Genomic DNA, 25,134 nt, shown 5'->3' with positions numbered 1-25,134 from the left:
ATCATATTCTTCTATAATACATCAGAAGTATGAATCTTTACCTACTTTACATAATTAACATATGAATCATAACGTGCACGACAGAATGTAAAATCTTTCCTTGTTTTTATTCTTGGTCTTTCCCATAGATTTTTATTTATTTTTAAGGGCGCAAGGAACGGAAGTAGAAATCTCTTTTATCTAGAGTCCAGAAGGGTACATTGTAATTTTACTCTTGATTATTCAGTTACAATGTACTTGCCATTGACATGGGAGAATTTTGAGACTTGATGCACGAGCTTCAAAACTATACTAAATTTTATCTCCCGGTGTTTTCCAATTAGGGAAAACTTACATCAGGTAGTTTTAATTGAACAGTAATTGAATCTTATTATACAGAAGCTGGAATGATACCTGGTCGACTTGGCCTTACGCCAAAATTCTTTGTGCAGAAAACAGCAATACTATCTCTATCGTGGTGTTGTCAGTCGACTCGATGAAGCCCAAACTCAATCCCCAATGGCAAGAACTTGAAGAATAAATAATTAGACAGGATGGGCCTATCATAAGAAATAATAAATTTAAGATACATTTTATGTTGCTATACGTACAATACATGTAGGCCTATAAACTTATATGTTTGAAAACATATCAAACTCAAATGAAAGCCTGAAGAAGGCTGATATTTATTAATTTTACAGAATATAATCAATACTAATTACTGACTGTTCTCTGAAATTTTGCATTAAGCAACAAAATTGGCCATGTTTTTGATCTGGAGACATAACATATTCATATTTTCTATAAATCTGATTGTGTTTTCTGCTTCCAATCGTATTTGTATGAATCCAGATATTATTCTGCTGAATTCGAATCTGCCCCCCAATAGGTCTATAGCCATAGGATGTAATTAATGTTTATCGCAAAGATTGATATAACATTGCCTACAACTTTGTTTAGTTTTGTCAAGATCGAGACTCCTAGCTGCTTCGAGACACCTGATAAAGTAAATTCAAGGTAGACATCAATTATTTAAGATGATTAATTAAGTCTGACATACCTCAAACATATTTGATTTTCTCAACATTTTTAGTTCTTTATGTTTTGTTTAATAATTTTATTCCTGATATTTAACTACAAGATCACACACTTGGCTTTAAAATCAATCATACATGTATGTCTAATTCTCTCAACAGTTTTAGCTCATCCATGTTTATTTGACAATTTTGTTTCTGATATTCAGTCAGAAATCTAAACTTTTTATACAAGATTGAAATGTTGAAAGTTTTTCTTTTAAATAGAACAAAAATCCCCTATATACATGTTGATTGCCTCCAAAGCAATTGTGCCGCTTTATTAGAACAATAAGAAGGGATTTTCAAATAATTTATGCAAATTATATATCTACAGTAGAATCTGTATGAGCAGCCACTCCTATTAAGCGACATCTCCTTGTAAGCGGTCACGATAAATTCCCCCGTAAAGATTCTGTTGTTTCATCTCTTTATTCAATGGTCACTCCTCTAACGTGCCCAGCGGTCACTATTTTACTAATAAATTCAACAAAACATCGCCCATTCAACGGCCATTGTTGAATGATACCATCTTGTCATTCTTTGTAACACCCCTGCTAATCCCATGAGTAGTAGTTAATTAACTGGACTCCCACTGATCAGGTAAAAAGAAATGTAAAAATAACAATCAACCTGGGATTATCTGTTAATTAATCTTTTGTTTTATTAAACGACTAACCTGATCATTATTTTCACGCTTAATGACACATTATTTGATACTGATTGAATAAAATAAAAGTACCGAGTTTTGTCACGATCATCTAGTATCTCTTTTCCATTGCCACTTTGCTGTTAAACAGACGTTTAATATTACATACAGAGTTACACCCCCTGTAAATAGGTGATAAAATCAGCGATGGTTTTTTGTTCATGTGCTTTTTTGATAAAATAAAATTAATTCATCGATTTTCTTCACAAAAAATGGATAAATATTATCGAATGCATCACAATGGTAGACAGTAGTATCGAAGGTTGGTACAAAATGACAAGTTTACAGAAGTTATGTCCGAGATTTGAGTTAAGAATTTTCGTTCGGCGCAAGATTCAGTGACGGTCAAATTTACCGATGCAAGTATTGATGTTCGCTTCCAATGCATCCAAGCGTAATATTTAATTTATGTCAGCACAAAAAGCACCAAGATTTTATTAAGAGGCCACTCCCGTGAAGCGGTCAGTTGTGAAAATTCCCTTGGGTGGCTGCTTAATGCAGATTCTACTGTAGATGTATTTGCTTTTGGTTATGTGTATTTCGGTTATGTATATGTATGCATGTAAGTGTGCACATGTTTGAAAATGACTTTACCTTTGATAATACATTATAGGTCTATCTTAAAATTCTGACCTGATTTTTACTGTTTTATTTGAATTACAGGAGTAATATTTAACAATATGGCAGTTACTTGGTCTGGAAGATGGAATCATGTGAGAAAAGTAACAGAGAGAACTGGACCTTTTGCTCATCCAGATTTTGAGCCAAGCACTGAGGTAAAATATATTTTTTTTAAGGAAAATCTGGTTGTTTGTAACAATATTCTCAGTAATCAGTACATAATTTATCAGAATTATTAATCATATTTTGATATTCAAAATTGTAGTGATTAAATTGATTAAATCTCTGTGTATTTTTTACCTTTAGACATTACAGTTTTTACAAGAAGTTTGTCATATTCTAGTAATTGGTGCTGGAGGATTAGGATGTGAATTATTAAAGGATTTGGTAAGTTAATTGAACACTATACATTTGCATCAATAGAAAAAAGGAGTATAGTCAGATTGATGCTGGTAACATTTATTGATATCACAGTTGACAAAGTAATTACCGGTACTTGTTCTACTTCGATGCATTACATAAAAATTTAAAGAAAAAAATTTTTTTTGAGTTCTTTTGGAATTCAGTTTACAGGGCTAGTAATTCGTCATTTTTGCGAGAATCTAATATGCAATCTGCACGAATCCCCCGAAATTTGCCTTTGTATGAGGACTCTATTCTTTTATAGTGCTTTCGGCACACCTTGCACACAGTGTGAATTACATGTTTTTTTTCAGAACCAAACGTAAACTTGTAGTTTTCATTTAGTTCCTTACTCCATTTCATAACAGTTTCTTTAGATAGAGCTTTTGCTTCCAGAAGCCATGTCATTGTCCAAAAAATTCAATTGATAACTGCACAAAGTATTATAATAAAGGAATATAGTTTATGTCCGCATAAACAAAAGTGAAAAAAAAAACAACTGGTCGACCTTGATAGTGACAGAACAGAATTGGAATGACCCAATTTAACCCCATTATATTGATGAGGAACTAGAGTAGAATCAAATCGCTCGAAAGGATAAAATGGAACCCAAATTATTTTGTTTCAGGATTGGCCTGATAAAGCAGTTTCTTTTAAATATTATTTAAGAAGGATTAAAAAAACAATTACGCAAATCCTTGTAGATTCGCAGTGTAAGCTCTTGCGAGAATCCTTGCACGAATTAGATTCAGAGATTCACATGAATTTCTAGCCCTGGTCTAATCTACATGAATTGAATTTAAAACTTATGTGAGCTAAATTACTTCATTATTTACTATTAAAGATTTCTTCTTATCCAACTTATTTCTCTTTTATTATGTACATGTATTTTACAGTTAATTCCAAATTTGGGATTTTGTATAATGATATCAATATTAAAAGGGAAAACCCCTTAGTAAGATGGAAATTTCATATAAATGTCCAAGGAAATTTTTCAGTCTCACAATGACTTTGCAATGACTTTGAGTTATCTCCCTTTTTATTGAGATAGTTTAGTCCGGCGTTTCCCAACCTCTGGGTCGCGACCCAACTTGGGTCGCAAGCACTTTTCGTGGGGTCGCGGACTAGACTGAGAACTTTAGAAAAAAATGCCATCTTTTCATGTAATATATCTATAATCTATACATCTTCAGTAGAAGGGTTGATCTCGCTTTAACTCCGTACATCTTATCAAGGCCTTCACGTAACACTCTACAATCTACATTTTTCGTCACTAATTTCGATTGGTCTACGACCCAGCTCTAGACCTCTCAGATTCCTCGATAGAAAATACCATCGCGAATACCAAGTCTCGCGCTTTCCAACTGAAATATCTACCTGTGATAATCGAATTGCAAAGTTCAAGGTTCGTTCATGGTTGCTGGAAATTTCCAACACAAAGAGACTTGCCGCTGCCAATTTTCATGCAAATAAATACTTCTCTAGTCTCTAAAACAGTTTCGATTGCTTTTCCGTGCAAGTTTTTCAACTGAAAATAAAACCAACCCTTTAACGGCTGTAAACTTACTTATTCATTGTTCACGTGTCTGCAGTAAAGGGAAATAACGTACCTAAAAGTTAAGGAATTTCAGACAATTCTGGCAACGGATAGAAGTTGTAAAACAGCGGCCGTTGATTCAGGAACATGTGATCTATACAGCTCTTGCCACATTGCTAATTGATTTCCTCTCATGGCCACGATTTGTTTCATCGGTCTATCATTGTTTCTCACTCTGACGGGATTCCCCGTAGCACTTTCACTTTGTGCAATACAGCTCCTCATGCCGTACCCGTCGTCACACCTATGCGAACAGTCGTTTTTTACAATGGTTGTGATAAAAACAAAATTTAGGAACCGGCTTGAAATAGAAAGGGACATGATTGTCGGACTGAGTGGCGTTGATCTACGCATTGAAAACCTGGTTGCTGAAAAACAGGCGCAACCATCAAACTGATTAAAAAAATCAATAATTTGTTATCAGACTTTTAATAAGCAAACAATAATAAAAGTGAATGATAATGATGTTTTATAGTAAAATGTGACTTTGTTATCAGACTTTTAATAAGCAAACAATAATAAAAGTGAATGATAATGATGTTTCATAGTAAAATGTGACTTTGTTCTTCGAGGGGTCGCGATCTGATCCTGGGTCTGGAATGGGGTCGCCACCCAAAAAAGGTTGGGAACCTATGGTTTAGTCTGAGAATAAGAATAAGTAATCTTTCTTCATGTATACATGTATGTATTTATGATATTATAATTTACAGGCATTATTAGGAATACGTAATATAGATGTTATAGACATGGACACTATTGATGTATCTAATTTAAACAGACAATTTCTCTTCAGGTATGTAAGTCTAGGAAAAGTTCTTTGATGTTGAATCCAAGAATGACCAAGACAATATATAATTCATAAATATATTTTGAATAATAAAGATATTTAATGTTAGATATGAGTGTGACTCACATTATTTATTGTGACTTTGTGGGAATTGATTATAGGAGTTTACACTGATCTTAATATATAAAGGAATGGTATTGCTGAGAATTTAACAATAAAAATTGATTGTATCATACAATGTATGTGTATAGAAAAAATAAACGAAGATAAGGAAGATATTGAAATAATGTATTAATGGCTTGTCCTAGGTATCATCTTACAAACATGTAAACTTATATGACGGATAATTGATTTATAATGTAATTTTATAAAATATATTGATTTTACAGACCAAAAGATGTTGGAAAAACAAAAGCTGAAACAGCTGCTAATTTTATAAACCAGAGAATACCTGGATGTAATGTAACAGCGTATCCTTTATAATAAGGTGGTTAACTAATATATAGACATATATTTGTTGTGTCTGTAACAAGTTCAACTAGAACTCTGAAGGCATACTGACGTGTTTCGGTAGGTCAGTTCATGCCTTCTCATTTCAAGAATAAAGTTACACCATGAACTGTATAGTAACATCCAAAATCTTTTAAAGTGGAAAAAACGAAACTTATACTTCAAGACCAAACTTGTTTGATATTAGTTGTTAGTAGACGTCAAGGTCATCATATATGCAAAGGTCAAGGGTCATTGAACAGTTATGCCAAAAGTCGAACAAATTTCAAAGTTAAACCGGAAGTAAACAAAATCAAAATTCAAAATTCAGCTCCCTAAGAATTGTCGTTCAAATCAAAAAAAGAATTTTTGAAAATCGGAATCAAAATGGCAGCTGAATGTCGATTTGAAGGTTTTTTGTAAAATCCAATATGGCAGCCAAATGGTTGAGAATGTTATCGAACAAGGTCTCTGAAAATGAAAGATAATATATTGGGCTAACACCACTATCATATGTCGGTAATTTCCGGAAGCCGGCACCAAAAAATTATAACATGCCATTTCGAAGGCATCAATGTGTTCCGTTTCAACTTGATACCTCAAATACGAACGGAGATAGGCCATCTTGAATATCGAAAAAACGATGAAGAAAACTTTCGCAAATCTTTGATGATAATTCGAATGGAACAAACTTCCAAATTTCAAAAAAATCGTCAGTCAGAGCCCCTATGGGATTCATCCAAAGAATCCAAAAATGAAAACCTGACGAAGATCCGTTGATAAATAACCTAGATATGGGCAATCTGAGATTATTTTTTGCCCCATCCGTAAAACACTGCCTGTTTGTCAAAAATGATCCAATTTATATTTAATGAATAGTTCCACGGAGGCCAACCACATATACGTTGGTGGAATCTTTGCACTATATACTCTGACTAAATCTCCCCCCTAGAAATCCCCCCCCCCAAAAAAAAAAACCCCAAAAACACTTACTATAACAATACAGGTTTCGATAAAACGTCCGATACTTGTAATTAAGATAAATTGTGAGAACTGTTTCGTAGACAATTACTAAATTCATTCCCAGTCACTAAAAATATTAACTCAATCACAAATAGATATGGTTAAGTAATCTACTTCAGCTTAGACTCATTTAATGAAGATCGGCATTCAGTGGGCTATGAGGGAAATTCCATCTGTCAAGTGCTCTTTTTACATGAACACCAATGTGTACATGGGACTTCTTTTTTTTTTTCGTCCGTCCAAATGATTAGACACAGTTCTTGTCAGGCCTTCTGTACTGCATCACTGACAAGGGAAAACCACATTGGAAAAACCTGAAAAACTGTATTGGCCAGCACCAGTAGCAAACCAGAGACCTCCTGGTTAGCGAGCTGCTTAGGACTTAAAAAAGTATTCTAAGTAAATATGTATTTCTTTAACACTGAAAGTCATTTTGCAAAAATTCAAGATTTTGATGCTTCCTTTTATAGAAGTAAGTAAATTTTCATATTATTTATAGATTATATTTAATTTCACAAACAAATTGATTACATACAAACAGAATTTGAAGATGCATTATGTAAGAGCTAGATCTGCCTGTTGCAGGTCTTTCTTTTGGCTTTAACTGTTATATAAATTATTATGTAGACATTTATTCACACGATAAGCCTATAATCAACTCTCTAGAGCATTGGATGACTTAGATTTAAATACAGATTAGATTACAATCTTCGTCGTTTAAGGGTTCACAAGGTTCTACAAACTGAAACAAGGGCCTTAACTCTGGAAGAAATTTACAGAAATTATTGAAATTTGACCGACTTTTTCATTTTACTTATTTAAATACATGTAGTGCATATAAATTTCACAAAGATCATGCTGTAGGAGCAATATTCTTCACTTCACAGCTTACAGTTGTCATGGGCATCAGCTATTAGTTGTTGAATTCTAATAGATTTGTTTGTTTTTACAGAATTTCATATAATAGTATGTGGATTAGATTCAATAATTGCTCGACGGTGGATAAATGGAATGCTAGTAAGTAGTGATTTATTTTTCAGTTTTAATTATTTTTCAAATAACAGCTGTTATGTCCTTTCAGAAATATTTATGCCATACTAGTAAAGTTTGGATTGGTTACAGACAGTGTCCGAAACAAACATTTTCCAAGCACAGGCCTGCAGGACCTGTGTGACACGTGATCATGTGTGTCCTTCAGGTGACGCGCAGGCCCAACCAATAATAATAATATTTATAGTTTCCAAGCGAAGCGCAGAACGATCAGAATCAAGGAAGTACATATAAAGCCAGTACACCACAGAAGGACTGAGGGTTTAGTAACTTAATTTCATTTCAATTTAATGGAAACAAATCTATCACGGCTACATAATTTACGGTTTTTCTCATCAAACTAGGTCAACTTCAAACAGTTACACAGAAAAACTTGACGCCTGGCGATAACGTTGAGGAATGGCATAAACTCGCTTATCCCGCCCTAGATTGTTAGCACAATAGCCCAGAATTGAGTCAAATGAGGTCCCGTAGGAAATGGTTTTAAAATTATAAGCTTCCATTACCTTAAATAATAGGTAGGCCTACAGCTACACCGTTTGGAAAATTTTCGTGTCAGTAATATTCCTGAATAAATTACTGTCTTCGTTTTTGGATGGATATAAAATGATACAGCACGGTGGTATTTTTCATAACACAATTTGTAGTTTTTGTCTATCATGTATTTTGCAAATATGTTTTTATTCATTCGTCCATGAAAGACACACGGCACAGTGATCACGTGACAGCCATAATTGAAATTACTTTAAAATAAAATTCCGTACGACAATGCCATATAGTTTTCAATAATAATAACGACAATATGTTTATCATGTGTATCAAATAAAAAATCATAATGGTAAACGTTACTTAAAACTAAACCTAGCATCGCTGGCTTATTGCCCTAGAAATTCCAACTGATGTCACGTGTCATCAGCGGATTTGGCATCGAAGATTTTGTCGGAAAAATATAATATTAATGACTGTTCTGAGGATTATATTCAACTAAGTTTTAAATTTCTGTAACAAATGGTCAGCCAAACCATTAAATGCATGATCCAATTATTATTTTATTATCTACCGGTACCTGGAATCTATACGGAGCGTCGAAGAAGCGCGATTCCCGAGCGAGATTCGCAATCCATACCGAGAGGTATGACTGTTCTTGTAGCCAACAAGCAAGTTGATTGACTACTTAATCAAAAAGTAATAATTAACCTGTTAAATTTAGCCGAAAGTAGATTGATTTATGATACCATAGTGGCCGTTTCTTTGTTTTTACCAATCGGTTTGTTTAAAGTTCAAGCGGCTAAAGCCGACAAAAAAACCCAGTTACAAATCAAAGGCTGGTTACGCGAGTCAATGTTTGGAAAAACAGCAGCTTCCGTCATGTCGATGACAAGTAAACAATAACCGTCAACTATCGGAGACTCGGAGGTTGCGTTTCTATGACAGTTCTAGCATTTCCCGAATTGTCGTAGTGGACACTAACTATGCGAGATAAGAAAGAAGGCGAAGGCCCGGCGGACCCGAGTGAAATAGGCAAGCAGGAGTCCTCCGATAAATCAGTCGGCCTCGGGCCTACGGACCGACGTTTGTGTCGAACACTGGTTACAGATAGATATTGCTAAAGGCAGTGTTGGTATCTATATATGACATCAGAAGGAATTCCCTCTAAGACACAATTATCCAGGTCTACCATCTATCATGACAGGAACATCGCCGAATTTCTTCTTTTGATGGTCGAAGACTACCATTTTTGAATGTATCAAATGATTTTGAGATGGGTGGAGTATTGCACTGAATTAAATATTTTCTTTTTAAATCTGACTTGTTGTATTTTTAAACTTGTTGTGGATGTATTCATAGAATAATGAAAAATCACAAAATTTTGTTTGAAGGTTAATAATAAACAAAGATTTTAAAATAGTTTGCCTTCAGCATCCTTTATTATCATGACAAAAAAAATGTCATATCTTATGAACAAAACTGACAGTGCTAGCTTAACAATGTGCATTTTAGACTGCTCAATACCCTTAATCTTTGCAAAAGGAATCATATTACTCATTTGACCATTACATACATGTAGCTTTCTTTGTCAAGATACTGTGTTGAACTTTCTGGAATTTAACTTTCTTGATCCCATGAACAGTGTGACAGACGAGGAAACAGAGCATATCACAAGATATTACCGGTACCAACTGAATAAGGAATTACACATAAAACTTACAGACACTTTAATCAAGAATTTGAGTATATGGTATACAGCAAATGCACTTCAGGAGACTGATGGAATATGGTTCTGTGTCATTTGAAATTCTTTTACGGCAATTTGGAAGAATCTTGATTCATAATAAGACGTTTATAGGCTATTTATTATAAGTACAGAAGTTCATATTTTATTTTTATTGTTAGTAGACACACACAATCTGGCAAATAAAGACTAGTAAAGAGATGTATATTTCGTAGATAAGTATGTTAACAGTAGTTATGTATATTTTGTAGATAAGTATGTGAGTAGTAATATGTATGTATATTTTGTAGATAAGTATGTTAAACTACGAAGATGGTGAATTAGATCAGTCCAGTATAATACCTATGGTTGATGGAGGTACAGAAGGTTTTAAAGGCAATGCTAGAGTTATCTTACCTGGTATGACAGCTTGTGTTGATTGCACATTAGATCTTTATCCTCCACAGGTAATACCATTTTTTAAAGACTGATCAGATTTTATATGGCTTTGTGTGTTAAGAGTGTTCAATTAAAAACAGTTAAACATGCATTATGCAGGAGTTACATGTAAATCTTCCTTTTGCAGGTCTTTCTTTAGGCCTGAAATGTTATCTAAATTGTTTTAATTAGACATTAATTAACTTATCCAGACCATAATCAACTCTCGATGCCATTGTTAGCCTGCGATAATTAGTGGATTTGAACACATTTTGTGATGGATAATTTAATATGAAAATGGATAGTCAAGACTTTGTTTATTATAAAACCAACGTTAGTAATGATGATCAAGGCTAGCCTAAAATTAAATCGCTAAAGTCTCGGGTCAGAGTGAAGCAATTTCACTAAAATTTTAAGCATATTCTATTTTCATTATCTATTTTTTCACTATAATAGAAAAAACTCAGCTCTTTATCTAATTTTACCTAATGCCCCTGTAATTAGTTGGGAATAGATTCAGGTGATTAATGTTCATTTTTTGTCATTCCATTGTCTGGATTCTAATCCAGATCAGGAGCCAGTGACTCACAATAATTTTCTTAAGGATTTTCAGCCTGGTTTTCCTTTTCTCAGTAGTGCAGAAAGGAGGGCCTGACAAGGAACATCATCTAGTTCTTCAGATTAGATAAAAACCAAGGTCCCTTAATAAAGGAAAAGTAGGACATTAACCTGGTTTCATTTCGAATCCAGATCACAGATAATTGTAACATACTGAACCCTTTGTGGTTAAAATGATTAGGATCATCAGAATGGGGAAATAATTATTACCTGTCTGACTCCACATGAATACAAAGTTATGCCTCTTGAGTCTTTGGGTCTAGAATTTATAAAGACTGGTTCTGTTTTATTTCATGTGAAAAAAAAAAGTTATAATGAGACAAGATTTTAAGTATTAACCAGTGCTAAAAGTTGAGGCTTGTCTTAGTTGGAGATATTGATATTTCCCATAAAATGTAATTGAAAGTAATTGAAATGTAATTGACCATTTGTTGAATTTTGAAATGTAATTAATTACATTTTTGTTATTCATTACTTATGAAATCTTCCACTACTCATTACGTGACCATTATTTAAAAATGTATAATGATTACATTACTCATAACATGACCATTATTTAAAAAGGAATAATAATTATTACATTCCATTACCCCAGCCCTAATACTAATTTTATAGTTTTTTGTAATGAATTAAATTATAAAGTGCTTATTTTAATATTTATCAGTTTTCCACTGTTAGTGACACTTTATTGTGTGAATCCTTTACTACAACAGTTGGCATGTTCATTTGGTGGGTAGGAATCCAAGATTTCTGGCTGAGAACTATCTTAGAAATGAGCTATTCAAAATCCATACAGACTGTGTGATTTACAATATATTATGCTTGTTGTAGAGTAACAATAGTGAATTAATAACTATCCTAATAAACTATCTACTGAAGACTAACATATTTAAATGGGGGAAAAAAATATGAATCTGATTTTATTGAGATTGAATTCCCTTTTAGTTTATTTTCTTTACTTTGTTTTTACATTATTTTTAGGATATCCTTTGAGTAAGTTTATTTTCTTTGTTTTGTCTTTAGCTTAATTTTAATTAGATTGAATGCCCTTTAAGGTTATTTTTTGTATTTCATTTTTAGGTTAATTTTCCTTTATGTACTATAGCCCATACACCCAGACTACCAGAACACTGTATAGAATATGTTCGTATATTGTTATGGCCTAAAGAAGAACCGTTTGGAGGTTAGATATATTGTATATATTTTTATACGCCCACATTGAAATGTGGTCGTATATTGTTGTCGCCCTCGTCCGTCCGTCTGGTGTCTACAATTGCTTGTGGACGCTCTATAGGCTAAAGTTAATATCCGATTGACCTTAAATTTTTACACAGTGTTTAAGGTCATGAGACGAAAAAGCCTATTGATTTTCAGCGATTTTCGATAATTACTGCCAGAGTTATGGCCCTTGATCACTTCAAAAAATCTTGTGGACGCTCTAGAGGTCAAAGTTAATATTCGATTGACTTTAAATTTATACACAGTGTTTAAGGTCATGAGACGAAGAATCCTATTGATTTTCAATAATTAATGCAAGAGTTATGGCCCTTGATCACTTCAAAAAATCTTGTGGATGCTCTAGAGGTCGAAGTTAATATCCGATTGAATTTAAATTTATACACAGTGTTTAAGGTCATGAGACGAAGAATCCTATTGAATTTCAGCGATTTCCGATAATTACTGCCAGAGTTATGGCCCTTGATCACTTTGAAAAATCTTGTGACGCTCTAGAGGCTAAAGTTATCATCCGATTGACTCCAGATTGATACACAGTGTTTAAGGTCTTGAGACAAACAAGTATATTGATTTTCAATGAATCTTTTTGACTTGAACAGCTAAATCCATGATGTTAAAAGTTTCGTATACTAAACGTTAGCATGGGGTGGAACTTTATAAAAACCAAACAAATTCTAATGGTTTTCTGATAATTACTTAATGAGTTGTTACTCTTAATCAGATTTATATCTTTATATCTAATCAATTTTACTATTTATTAAAACTTTTTGTGCATAAAACTACTATTGTTCCATATGGCGTTAACATATTTTTATTAAGACCATCAACTATCAGTTTATTGATCTGGATGTAACTTTGTTGACCTAAAGGGGGTGGGGGGTGTATGGCTGAATTTTTTAACACATAGTAAGTTCTGTCAAGAGGTGTGGATTCGATTCCTGGCTCGATGTGACAAATAGTAGGGGCTCGCCTTCCAACCTTGTGGGTTTTCTGCGGGTCCTTTGGTTTCCTCCCACTGCTAAAGACCCCTACGCGCAAGCGAATTATTGAAATAAAATTGAACCATATGTTAGTCCCGGAATGACCTAGTTTGTGTCGAATGGACGTTAAACCCCATCTCTCTCTCTCTTTCTCTCTCTCTCTCTTTCTCTGTGGGTTTTCTCGGGTCCTCTGGGTTTCCTCCCACAGCTAAAAGACCCTTATACCTAGTTTTTGTCAAGTGGATGCTCGCTCTCTCTCTCTCTCTCTCTCTCTTTTTACCTAAAATGAGATAATAAAGTGTGCCATGGTGGAAATTTTGCTATTGGTGGCATTCTTTGAATTCTAACTGCCAAGTGTTCTTTTATCTGAACACTAAAATGTACACAGGCCTGAAGGTTTTTTGTACCATTCGAATGACTAGATGCCCTTCCTTGCCAGGTCATCCATTCTGCACCATGGACAAGGTGAAACCATGCTGGAGTACTGAGGAACTTTCTTGGGCAACAGCTGGATAAAACGAGAGACCTTCTGATTATGGGATTGAAATAGGGAAGCAAAATATTTAAATATTCATTGTTGTTCACTAGACATATTATTATTTCATGTAGCTGGTGTAGCTATTGATGGAGATGATCCTGCTCACGTTAGCTGGATTCTAGAAAAATCGCAAGAAAGAGCGAATGAATATAATATTAGTGGTATAACTTATAGATTAACTCAAGGTGAGTCTAGTTTAGAAATAATGGCCAATAATCATTTTCCTCAGCGGAAATCGAACAGACATTATATAAGAGTTAAATCTGCCTATGGTAGGTTCTTCTTTGGACCTTCAATGTTATATAAATTATTAAGACGTTTATTAACACGACAAGACCATAATCAACCCTCGATGCCATCGGATGCCTCCGATTTTAAGTAGATTATAAGGGTTTGGCCATTTAATGATTTAATTTTCAAATGGAGAAGCGAGGCTAAGACTCAAATGGCCAGTATTGGAGTTACGTATTGTAGTTTCAATAACATAGATACAGTAGTACTCCTGTATTTTGAGTTATCTGTAGCCCAGAAGGAAACTAAATGAAAGAATGCTTACTATTTACAGGTGTTGTTAAAAGAATCATACCGGCTGTAGCATCAACAAATGCTGTTATTGCAGGTATATCATATATGTACAGTAGCAGTAGTCTTGTATAATCTTTGAATGGCATTTAGCGATTGAACATAATATAACACAACACAGTTCTATGCATACAATCACTATATTATATACACACAACGTTTCGACCAGATTTCACTGGTCGTTATCAAGCATAGGCCTACAAATTACAAATGAGAACAAAAATTGTGACGGTGTTACTGTTATATATAGTGAAATCTTGTCGAAACGTTGTGTGTATATAATTATAGTGATTGTTACACATAGAACTGTGTTGTGTTATAGTAGTCTTGTATTTTAGAAGAAACAATTGTTAAGCTATTTTCTTGTTAGCTGCATCTGTGAAAAAATTGACTATATGGGGCTTCCAATTTTTATTTTTGATATTCCAGTCGGTAGTACTTAAAAATAATCACAATTTTGTTTTCAATATATCCATAATTGAAATTATTACTTATTACCATTTGATTTTACAAATATGATGTACATGTATGTAAATATTTAACATTTTTGTTGATGTGTTATTTACAGCTGCCTGCGCTACAGAAGTATTTAAATTAGCTACAAGGTAAGTATATCATAGTTGGCTTTGGGACAGGAAAAACCTGTTTATTAGAGAAACAGTAAAAACCTAGCAAATAAATGGAATGACCAGCTGAAAATTAGTCAAAACTCTGAGATAAATCATGTACATAAAACGATTACATCTCTTTTAAATATGCCTTCCTATTTTAAAAAAAATCATGTACATAAAACGATTAGATCTCTTTTAAATAAGCCTTCCTATTTTACATTTGGACGAAAAACTAATTTATTTATCAAACGATTCCTTCAAATCCTTTTTAAAACTTTATTCCAAGAAGCCTAATCTATTCTAAGCAGCCTTTTTTATCATGTGACTTGATTAAGGGAGTATCCATTAGGCAGCTTGTATATGTCATTAACATTGTCCATTTCCCTTAAATATTGAAGCCAAAGTAGATTATCCTTCTTTTTCTGCTGTTTAGTCTGTTGTATTTTTAGTTAGTGATACCCTTACATTTTGGGCCTGTTGGTGCCCCATAGGTGTTTTTCAGGGAACCCAGTATTTTTTCTGGTAAGATTGAGTGTCTCTATTAAATTCCATATACTCGAAATACATTTACATGTATGTCATACTTTTATTGGAAATAACTATGTGATCAGTACTTTCGAGGGAATGCATTTTTACATACCCTTTAAACCATTATATTCTTCTATGTAATCCATCACAAGAATTGAAACTAATAGTATCCACACATTGTTTTTTAAAATTTAATATTTCAAATCTTCACATACTGTATACTAAATAAAATATATTATCCATTAACATCTGTTGACCTAATGAGTTAAATTTTCTGACTTATCCTTACTCGTACTTATACTCATTTGCCTCAATATCATTTTATCATTTGTATCTATTATTAGATTGGTTGTTGTTTTAATTTGTGTGATTGAGGTGTTGGGTGGATCATGAATCTTTAAACTGCAATCGATAATCAGAGATTGTAACAATTGGGGGCTTGTCCAGGATTCACCAAAAAAGCTAAAGAAGATCAAACAAATCTACACAACAATAATACATACTAATGATATTGGGACAAATGAGTACAAGTACCAGTATAACAGCGTTGATCAGAAGCAATGTACAGGATTACTCACAGTATTCTATCCAATTTTACTAGTTTTCGGTTGAAGTCTTTGCACCCCTGGCTTCTACTGCTTTGAAGTAGTAGTTTGTAGACAGTTCTTTACAGGTGGACTCTCAGCGTTGGCATAGTAATTCCAAAGTTGGCAGAATTACATAGTATCTTGATGATCCAAAAATGACAGGATGACTAATCCTTGAATCTATATAAACCGACGTGGCAATAATCCACAACAATAATACTAAACTTGGATTACAGCAGAGAGATAAGTCACTCAAAACAGCGCCATGTAAAACAGAGAGATAATTTCTCTCAAAATAGAACCCCCCAGAACCTTCCAGTTATTTCTAAACACTGTTTCCAGAAGTTTCCATGGTTTCTAGAAGTTTCCAAATGACGATTATAGAAATTGTGATCGCCTAAAATGGTAATAAACGATAAATTTCGATCAATTTTCATGACCTCATCACAAAACCTACTTAATCTTGTTATATGTATATAATGAATTAATATCAGATTTCTTGTGATCGGTTAATTGGTTCAGTTACATTTTCAAAATCCTGTAAATTTGGTCTGAAGTACTAATGGTGTATAATCAATTGGTAATGTTGGCATAGAATAGTTTTATAGCCATAAACCCAAGTAGTTTAGTTTATAAAGATATGTTCTATCAAACTTCATAGCAGTTAAAATAAAACACAAAATTAGGCTTAGCGGATCTTAAAAAAAAATTGATTGCCGACAGTGCTTAAAGAGAAATGACATAAAGACAAAGTGACAATCTTTTGAGGAATTTATTGGCGGTGAGATTTACTATTTTAAATAACAGAATTACAATAAGAAGGGTGGAATTTTTATCAAAATGATCCTGAAGCCCTAATTTTGTGGGCGAGAATACAGATGAACATAAAGGATTCGTGACTTTATACGTTAACGTTATGAATGTGGACATATATTGCCATCGCCCCTGTCTGTGTGTGTGGGTGTGTATGTGTGTGTGTCTGTGTGTCGCCTACAGACCGCAATTCTTAACTGATTGTCTTGAAACTTTACATACTTACTCCTTATACCCTAAGGATGTTCCCTATTGTTTTTGGTGCATGGCCGACCCCCAGGGACAGAGCCACACCCTTTTTTTGTATTTTTTTGTTTGTCGTCTACAGGTCACATTTCTTAATGGATCCACTTCAAACTTTGCATACTTATTCCTTATACCCTAAGGATCATTACTATTGTTTTTGGTACATGTCCAACCCCCAGGGGCAGAACCACGCTCATTTTCTTTTTAGGTGTCTTTATGTTGCCTACATGGCGCAATTCTTGACTAATTGTCTTGAAACTTTACATACTTATTCCTTATACCTTACGGATGATCCTTATTGTTTTTGGTGCTTTGCATCTACAGGTCGCATTTCTTAATGTTTTATCTTGAAACTTTGAATACTTATTCTTTGTAGCCTAAGGAACACCCACAATTCTTAATCCATCGTCTTGAAAAAATTTCGTATGAATTCCTTATACCCTAAGGATGATCCTTATTATTTTTGGTGCATGCCCGACCCCCCAGTGGCAGAGTCACGCCCATTTTTTGCATTTATTTCCTTGTCATCTACAGACCAAATTTCTTAACATATTACCTTGAAACTTTGCATACTTATTCCTTCTATCCTAAGGAACATCCCTGTAGTTTTTGGTGAATCCCCAACCCCCAGGGGCAGAGGCACGCCCATTTTGTTTTTGAGTGTCAGTATGTCACTTACAGCTTGCAATGCTTAATCAGTCGTCTTGAAAACTTTTTTATACTTATTCCTTATACCCTAGGGATGACCTCTATTATTTTTGGTGCATGCCCGATCCCCTGGGACAGAGCCACGCCCAATGTTTGTGTGTCTTGTGTTTTGCCTACAGGCCACAATTCTTAACAGATCCTTTTGAAACTTTGCATACCTATTCCTTATACCCTAAGGATGACAACTGTATGTCCCGACTCCCAGGGACAGAGCCACACCCAATATTTGTGTTTATCGTTTACGGACCGCAATTCTGAATGGATCACCTTGGTACTTGGCGTATGTATTCCTTATAGCCTAAGGGCGTCAACTGTTGATTTTGGTGAATACCCTGACCCCCAGGGGCGAAGGCCACAATACTGAATGGATTATCTTGGAACTTGGTATACTTATTCCTTATACCCTAAGGACGGCGACTATTGATGTTGTCATTTCAATAACAGGGTGGTGCCTATTTATATTGTTCCATATTCAACCCCCAGGGGCAGAGCCACCGTAAAGACAGCAACTATTTATTTTGGTGCATGTCCCGACCTCCTGGGGCAGTGTCATACCCACTTTTTTGTTAATATTTTGTCTGTAAATTTGGCAAAACAAACCCAACGCCTAACCTTCTTTGCCTCTTGTCATATTACAGCCATTTCATATTTCATTCTCTTCATTTTAAAAAGTACCATATCAATCAAAGCTGGAATGTGGACATATATTGCAGCGTTAGCGATGCTATTATTTGATATCTAATATCTACCTGGGATTCATGGCGATTATTAACGGGATATGGCCAGAACGAGCCAGCACCAACATCTTTTTATACGCCCACATTGAAATGTGGTCGTATATTGTTGTCGCCCCCGCCCGTGGATGCTCTATAGGCTAAAGTTAATATCCGATTGACTTTTAATTTATACACAGTGTTTAAGGTCATGAGACGAAGAAGCCTATTGATTTTCAGCAATTTCAGATAATTACTGCCAGAGTTATGGCCCTTGATCACTTTGAAAAATCTTGTGGACGCTCTAGAGGCTAAAGTTATCATCCGATTGACTTCAGATTGATACACAGAGTTTAAGGTCTTGAGACGAACAAGTATATTGATTATCAATGAATCTTTATGACTTGAACAGCTAAATCCATGATATTAAAAGTTTTGTATACTAAGCGTTAGCATGGTGCAGAACTTCATAAAAACCAAACAAATTCTAATGGTTTTCTGATAATTACTTAATGAGTTGTTACTCTTAATCAGATTTTAATTTATTATAAATGTTTCATTACCGAAAAAAGTAAAAATATGCGATAACTCTTGTTGACTGCCCGGACGATATAGCTGCTGTGGGCGTATGTTTTGTTGCCTGGCAACCAGGAGATAGCATACTGGTGATATTTAAATTTGAATTAAATGTTAAACGTGCCTTGTGCAAGAGCTAAATTGCCTATTGCAGGTCTTTCTTTAGGCCTAAAATGTTATCTAAATTATTAAACTCTGGGTGAACTTCTTGAACGACTTTCTTTAGGTCTAAAATGTTATGTAAATTATTAAACTCTTGATGAACTTCTGGAGTCACTGTTTTGTCATTATTATAATTCCAATTTGTCATTGATGTCAGTGACCTCATGTATTGTTTGTATCTGAGAGCAAAGATGATCTTGAAAAGGAAAATGATCAATATTAGTAAGATAAGTGTGGGTGGGAGGAAATTAAAACAGTAGAATGAAACTCTAGTAAGTCTCATAATTTCTTCTTTTACAGTTGTTGTCAACCTCTCAATAATTATATGAACTTTACTGATATAGAAGGTGTTTATACTTATACATTTGAAGCAGAAAAAAAAGTAAGTATGACTATGAGTCACAAATACATAACGGTATGAGTCACCAATACAAGACAGTACTTTTTCTATTTGTATGTTTTTTGTTGAGGCCTTTGATTTATCCAATAAACCAATTGGTGAAAACACTATATTAGTGTTTTGTACTGTGAGCAATTTTTGTAAAGGAATAACACATTGCAACAGCATCACAACATGTTGTTATAGCATCAAATAAATTTAAAATATATAATGATTATATGTGAGTAATTTAATGTGTTTCTACCAATTTCATGCCTAAAAAAGTGCCCCGGCCCCGGTTTATGGCAAATTAACAGCATTATATAAGTGTCTTACTTATCCCACATTTGTAAAATTTAAGTTTCAAAATCAATGGTTAAAGATGCATCAAGTTATCAGGCTTTGAAGTGTTCACAATATAATTTGATTGTAAAGTACCCTTGTTACGAAAATAATCGAAGTCTTGATTGTCCATTTTAAAAATAAATTATTAAATGGTGATCATGTTTCAATCCATTGAAAATCGTGACCATTCAATGTACTAGATAGTTGATTATGGGCTTGCCATGTGAATAAATGTCTAATTAATAATTTATAAAACATTGGAGGCCAAAAAGACCTGCATTAGTCAGATTTAGCTCTTACATAATGCACCCTTACAAATATGTCACCTATCTCAAAAGTGTAGACAATTACATGTAAACAAGATGGTAATATGATAAATTAGGTATTTATATACTCAAATGTTAGTGTTAATGTGGCCACCCCTTGTACGCAAATAGTGTAAATATATGGTATATCAAGGTTGTGGACCCTCTAGAGCCCACAATTTTGATACGATTTTGATGAAACCAGAAATATACCTTTTTAACCCAAAGATTGTACGAAAAATTGTGTTTTTAGCTTGTGGTCCCTCTAGGGGTCACAATTTTTATCTGATTTATAAAAGCGTATATCACCGTTATACCCTAATTATGGGTGAGCTCAATTTTCGTGAAAATCGGACCAAAACTGCCGGACAAAATGGCTGCCCCTCGTACACAAATAGTGTAAATATATGGTATATCAAGGTTACGGACCCTCTAGAGGACACAATTTTCATCTGATTTTAATGAAACTTGAAATACATGTTTATAACCGAAAGATCTTGGTTCGTTTCGATATTCATGCATATCGGATCGTAACTTCCTGAATATGGCCATTGATTGTACAAAAAAATCATGTTTTTAGCTTGTTTTCCCTCTAGAGGTCAAAATTTTTATCTGATTTAAAAAAAATGTTTGAATATATCACCGTTACACCCTAATGATGGTTGAGCTTAAATTTCGTGAAAATGGGACCAAAACTGATGGACAAAATGGCTGCCCCTTGTACGCAAATAGTGTAAATATATGGTATATCAAGGTTGTGGACCCTTTAGAAGTCACAATTTTGACCCGATTTTTATGAAACTTGAAATATATCTTCATAACCCAAAGATCTTGCTTTCTGGCGATATTCGCACATATCGCATCGTAACTTCCTAAATTATGGCCCTTGATTGTAAGGAAAATCACTTTTTGTTTAGCTTGTTCTCTATCCATCTCTTGCAAAATGTGGGCGTATCTGGTCTGGCAGTCGCTGGTTTTAAAACTCATTGAAATTCTGCAATAAGGAAGAAAACTATCACATCTTGGATCGTAAATTACTAATGCGTTTTTCTGATTTATATTTCTGGTCATATTTGATTTTTAATTATGTGAACTCATCGACTGGATACAGGACAAATTTGTTGAAACTTGGTGGTATTGTTTATTTGGATCAAAGAAGGAAATCTTTTCTGGAGTTGTCACCTCATTTTTCGTTCATATTGTGAATGCGTTGCATGATTTATTTGTGAAATTATTACTCTTGTCATTGAAACCTTGCAGTCGCTCTCTAGATTTCATGGAAATATTTTCTAATTATTTAACCAGTTCGGTGCCCATCAGTTACTTTTTGAGCTGTTGTGTTCTGGAGATATTTTCTTTTTCAAGCTTGCATGGATACTGGACTCCCACTGCTAAAGACCCCTACGCGCAAGAGAATTATGTAAATAAAATTAAACCATATGTTAGTCCCGAAATGACCTAGTTTGTGTCGAGTGGACGTTAAACCCCATTCTCTCTCTCTGGATACTGGAGGTTCTTTTCAAAACTTCAAGCAACTTTTTTAAGGGGGACAACTTCTGCAACCATCTCAAATTATTAAGACGCTTTTGGAAGTATGTTTCCTTGCCTGCCAACCTATGTTTTTATATATAATTACAATTACAGGAGGATTGTGTTGCTTGCAGTCAAAAACCTCAAAAGATATCATTTTGTGAAAGTGATAAACTTCAAGATATACTTACATATTTATTAGAAAGTACAACTTAGTAAGTCTGTTACTATTTACACAGATTTCTAATTAATGAAAATTATAGTCTACAAACAAATGTAGACTTTAAAAGATGTAATGCGCTAGAAGGTCAATAATAATTTTCTGTTTCTAATTTAACCTACAATAAATGTGCTAAAAAATGTTTGTTAGATTGAAGTTTAGACAATTACAAGAGATAACCTATTTTGGTTACTATTTTGGTTACTATTTTGAGCTCAATGTGAAGGGAAACAGACGACCTCAACAATAAAGATGGTAGAGTAAAAAAAAAAAAAAAATCTGAACCTTAGATGACCATTACGATTGATAAAAATTAATAATTTTTTGGCCAATATGCTTTTTTTTTTATTAAAACAAACTTTTATCATGTATGGTCTGCCTTTTCAGTTTGGAATGTTATGGCTTTAATTAAATGACAATAATTATTTACAATTCTGTCTTTTCAAAACATATTGGGTACTGGTATGAAGTTATTCAGGTAACAGTTCCAATATTTTTTATTCTAACAGTCAGATGAAATCACCAAGTATTACAACTGCTATTAACGGTAAAAATAGAACATTATATATGCAGTCTGTGAAATCTATAGAAGAAAAAACACGAGCTAATCTTAAGAAGTCATTGGCAGGTAATCAGCTTTCTAACATTCTTATGACTTCACTTTGTAAAAAGAATAAAAAAAAAAATAAGTTTCTCATGTGGTGGACTTAATTTCTAGGATTTCATTTTGTGATGTGGAAATTAGAAAGTAATCAAAAATTGAAAGGCCTCTTTGTGTTCGGGAATGGTACATATGAGAGTTTTAGAGAAACCTTTTTTCTGCATTTAATTTATTTTATTAACTTCCATCCATACATAAGTCGATGCAGAGGCTATGTTAAATTCTGACAATAAAACTAGCTACTTTTTTTTTATGTGCTCCCATTACTGTCTTACATTTGGCATGCATAGTCTCAATAAAAAGTGACTCTTCTGGAATGTTTCTTAGGAAACATTTGGCTGCGTTACCATCCTCAATAGAAGCTGATGTTAATCCTCACTAACAAATGAACGAATGATACTGATGCACTAAATCATTGATACTTGTCTGTATAAACATTATCTTTTTTTTGTTGTTGTTGACAGAATTGGAATTGTGTAGTGGACAAGAATTATATGTAGCTGACCCTACAACACCTTCGTCACTAACTTTTATACTTCAAATGGGAACAAAGATGGAATGAGTATTTCAGACTGGAATGGCAATAATCTGAATACTAATAATTGACCTTTGTTAGTTTCTTAATTTAAGATTATAACTAGTAAAAAAATCATGCTTGGTTGTCTTCAAAAAAAAATATGTTATGGGGGCAATTGCGTTCAAAAAAATATTACGAACATATGAAATATGTGAAAGTTTCACATTTCACGATATTTGACTACATGAATATACTCCTGCTTCAGACTCGCATTCCGTCTTCCTTAGCCCGGTTTGTGCAGAAAAGTAGGATGTTAAACCCCATTTTATTCATTAATTCAGCCTTACATAAGTTACATTAGATTATATTTATTAGTAGGCCCTATGTGGGATTGTATGATTTTATATGCGCCCACATGGAAATGTGGTCATATATTGCCGTCGCCCCTGTCCGTACGTCGTCCACAATTTCTTGTGAACACTCTACAGACTACATTTATCATCTGATTGTTTTAAATAGGTAAATGTTGTTTACATTAGTGAGATGAGGAAACCTATTTAATTTCAATAATTTCTGTTAATTTCTTCTGGAGTTATGGCCCTTGTTTCACTTTGTTGACCCTTGTGAGTGCTCTAACAACAAAAGTTATCATCCGCTCTGTATAGAATTTATATGCATCATTTAAATTAGTAAAACGAAGAAGCCTATTAAATTTCAGCATTTTCCGTTAATTACGTCTAGAGATATCACCCTTGTTTAACTTTGTTGAACCTTGTGAACATTCTAATGACGAAAGTTATCATTTGATATGTACAAATTTTATATGCAGCATTTAAATTAGTGAAACGAAGAATCCTATTGAATTTCAATAATTTACAATAATTACTTGTAGAGTTATGGCCCTTGTTGAACCTTGTGAACACTTGAACGATGGAAGTTATCATCGGATCTGTATGAAATTTATATGCATTATTTAAATTAGTGAAATGAAGAATCCTATTGAATTTCTGTCAATTACTTCTAAATTTATGGCCCTTGTTTTACTTTGTTGAACTTGTGAACGTACAAATGACAAAAGTTATAATCCGATCTGTATGAAATTTATATGCATTATTTGAATTAGTAAAACGAAAAAGCTGGTTGAATTTCAATAATTTCTGTAAATTACTTCCAGAGTTAAGGCCCTTGTTTCAGTTTGTAGAACCTTGTGAACCCTCAACGACGAGAATTATAATCTGATCTGCATGAATTTGTCTTGTAAATAAATGCCCCCAATTATCTACAAAAGAATAAATGTGCGACAACCCTTTTCGACAACTCAGACGATTTTTAGCTGTTGTGGGCATGTTTCTTTGCCTGGCAACCTATCTTAATTCTTGGGTACAGGAGTACTAAGTAAGTGAATTAAAATGGAATCTAGTGAAACATGACAATGTAATTAATACAGTATACGTTGCTTTTAGTTTTATGCTGGGTAAGTTTTCTACCTATCTAAATTTATAATTGTATTTATTTGTCATTTATGTGCACACAATTCACATTGTGAGATGGGAGTAGTTGCTCCTTTAACTGACATCATATACCTCCATTCACAAGGCTTTCTGGCAGGTATATTTTCATTGGACGAACCTATACTATGTTTAATAATCAGTATCTGTAATGTTTGATATGCAATGAGCCCTTAAAATATATTCTGATGTTTGGACATCGTAGTACATGCATAATTACGGTTATCTGTATTTTTTTGTCCATATGTATTGGGTTTCAACTGTGTAACTTTACATGGATTAAGAATTATAATTGTTTTATTAAGAATCTTTATAAAGATCACATAATTGTTTTGTCTTTTTTGTCCTATGTTGTATATTTTTTATAATAAAAAAAACTAATATTTAATTA

At 33.6% G+C, this 25,134-nt stretch overlaps 1 protein-coding gene across 2 annotated transcripts; it reads left to right on the top strand.

Annotated features, from left to right (window-relative positions):
- The first annotated feature begins 201 nt into the window (after positions 1–201).
- On the top strand, positions 202–25,134 carry LOC126828615 (NEDD8-activating enzyme E1 catalytic subunit). 2 transcript variants are annotated; one of them, XM_050558497.2, is made up of 17 exons: positions 202–339; positions 940–996; positions 2,425–2,537; positions 2,689–2,769; positions 5,092–5,174; positions 5,558–5,638; positions 7,109–7,152; positions 7,633–7,697; positions 10,254–10,409; positions 12,079–12,181; positions 13,824–13,937; positions 14,318–14,371; positions 14,903–14,939; positions 19,579–19,660; positions 21,952–22,052; positions 22,567–22,685; positions 23,183–25,134. In XM_050558497.2, exons 3-17 carry the CDS (start codon positions 2,442–2,444, stop codon positions 23,278–23,280), a joined length of 1,314 nt encoding a protein of 437 aa, XP_050414454.1. In that variant the 5' UTR covers positions 202–339; positions 940–996; positions 2,425–2,441; the 3' UTR covers positions 23,281–25,134. The 2 variants fall into 2 exon arrangements, with proteins under 2 accessions (XP_050414454.1, XP_050414452.1); XM_050558495.2 differs by lacking the exon at positions 940–996.

The sequence above is a fragment of the Patella vulgata genome, chromosome 7 (assembly GCF_932274485.2).
Source record: "Patella vulgata chromosome 7, xgPatVulg1.2, whole genome shotgun sequence".
In the NCBI taxonomy this organism is placed as follows: Eukaryota; Metazoa; Mollusca; class Gastropoda; family Patellidae; genus Patella; species Patella vulgata.
This window is presented reverse-complemented; position numbering and strand designations above follow the sequence as displayed.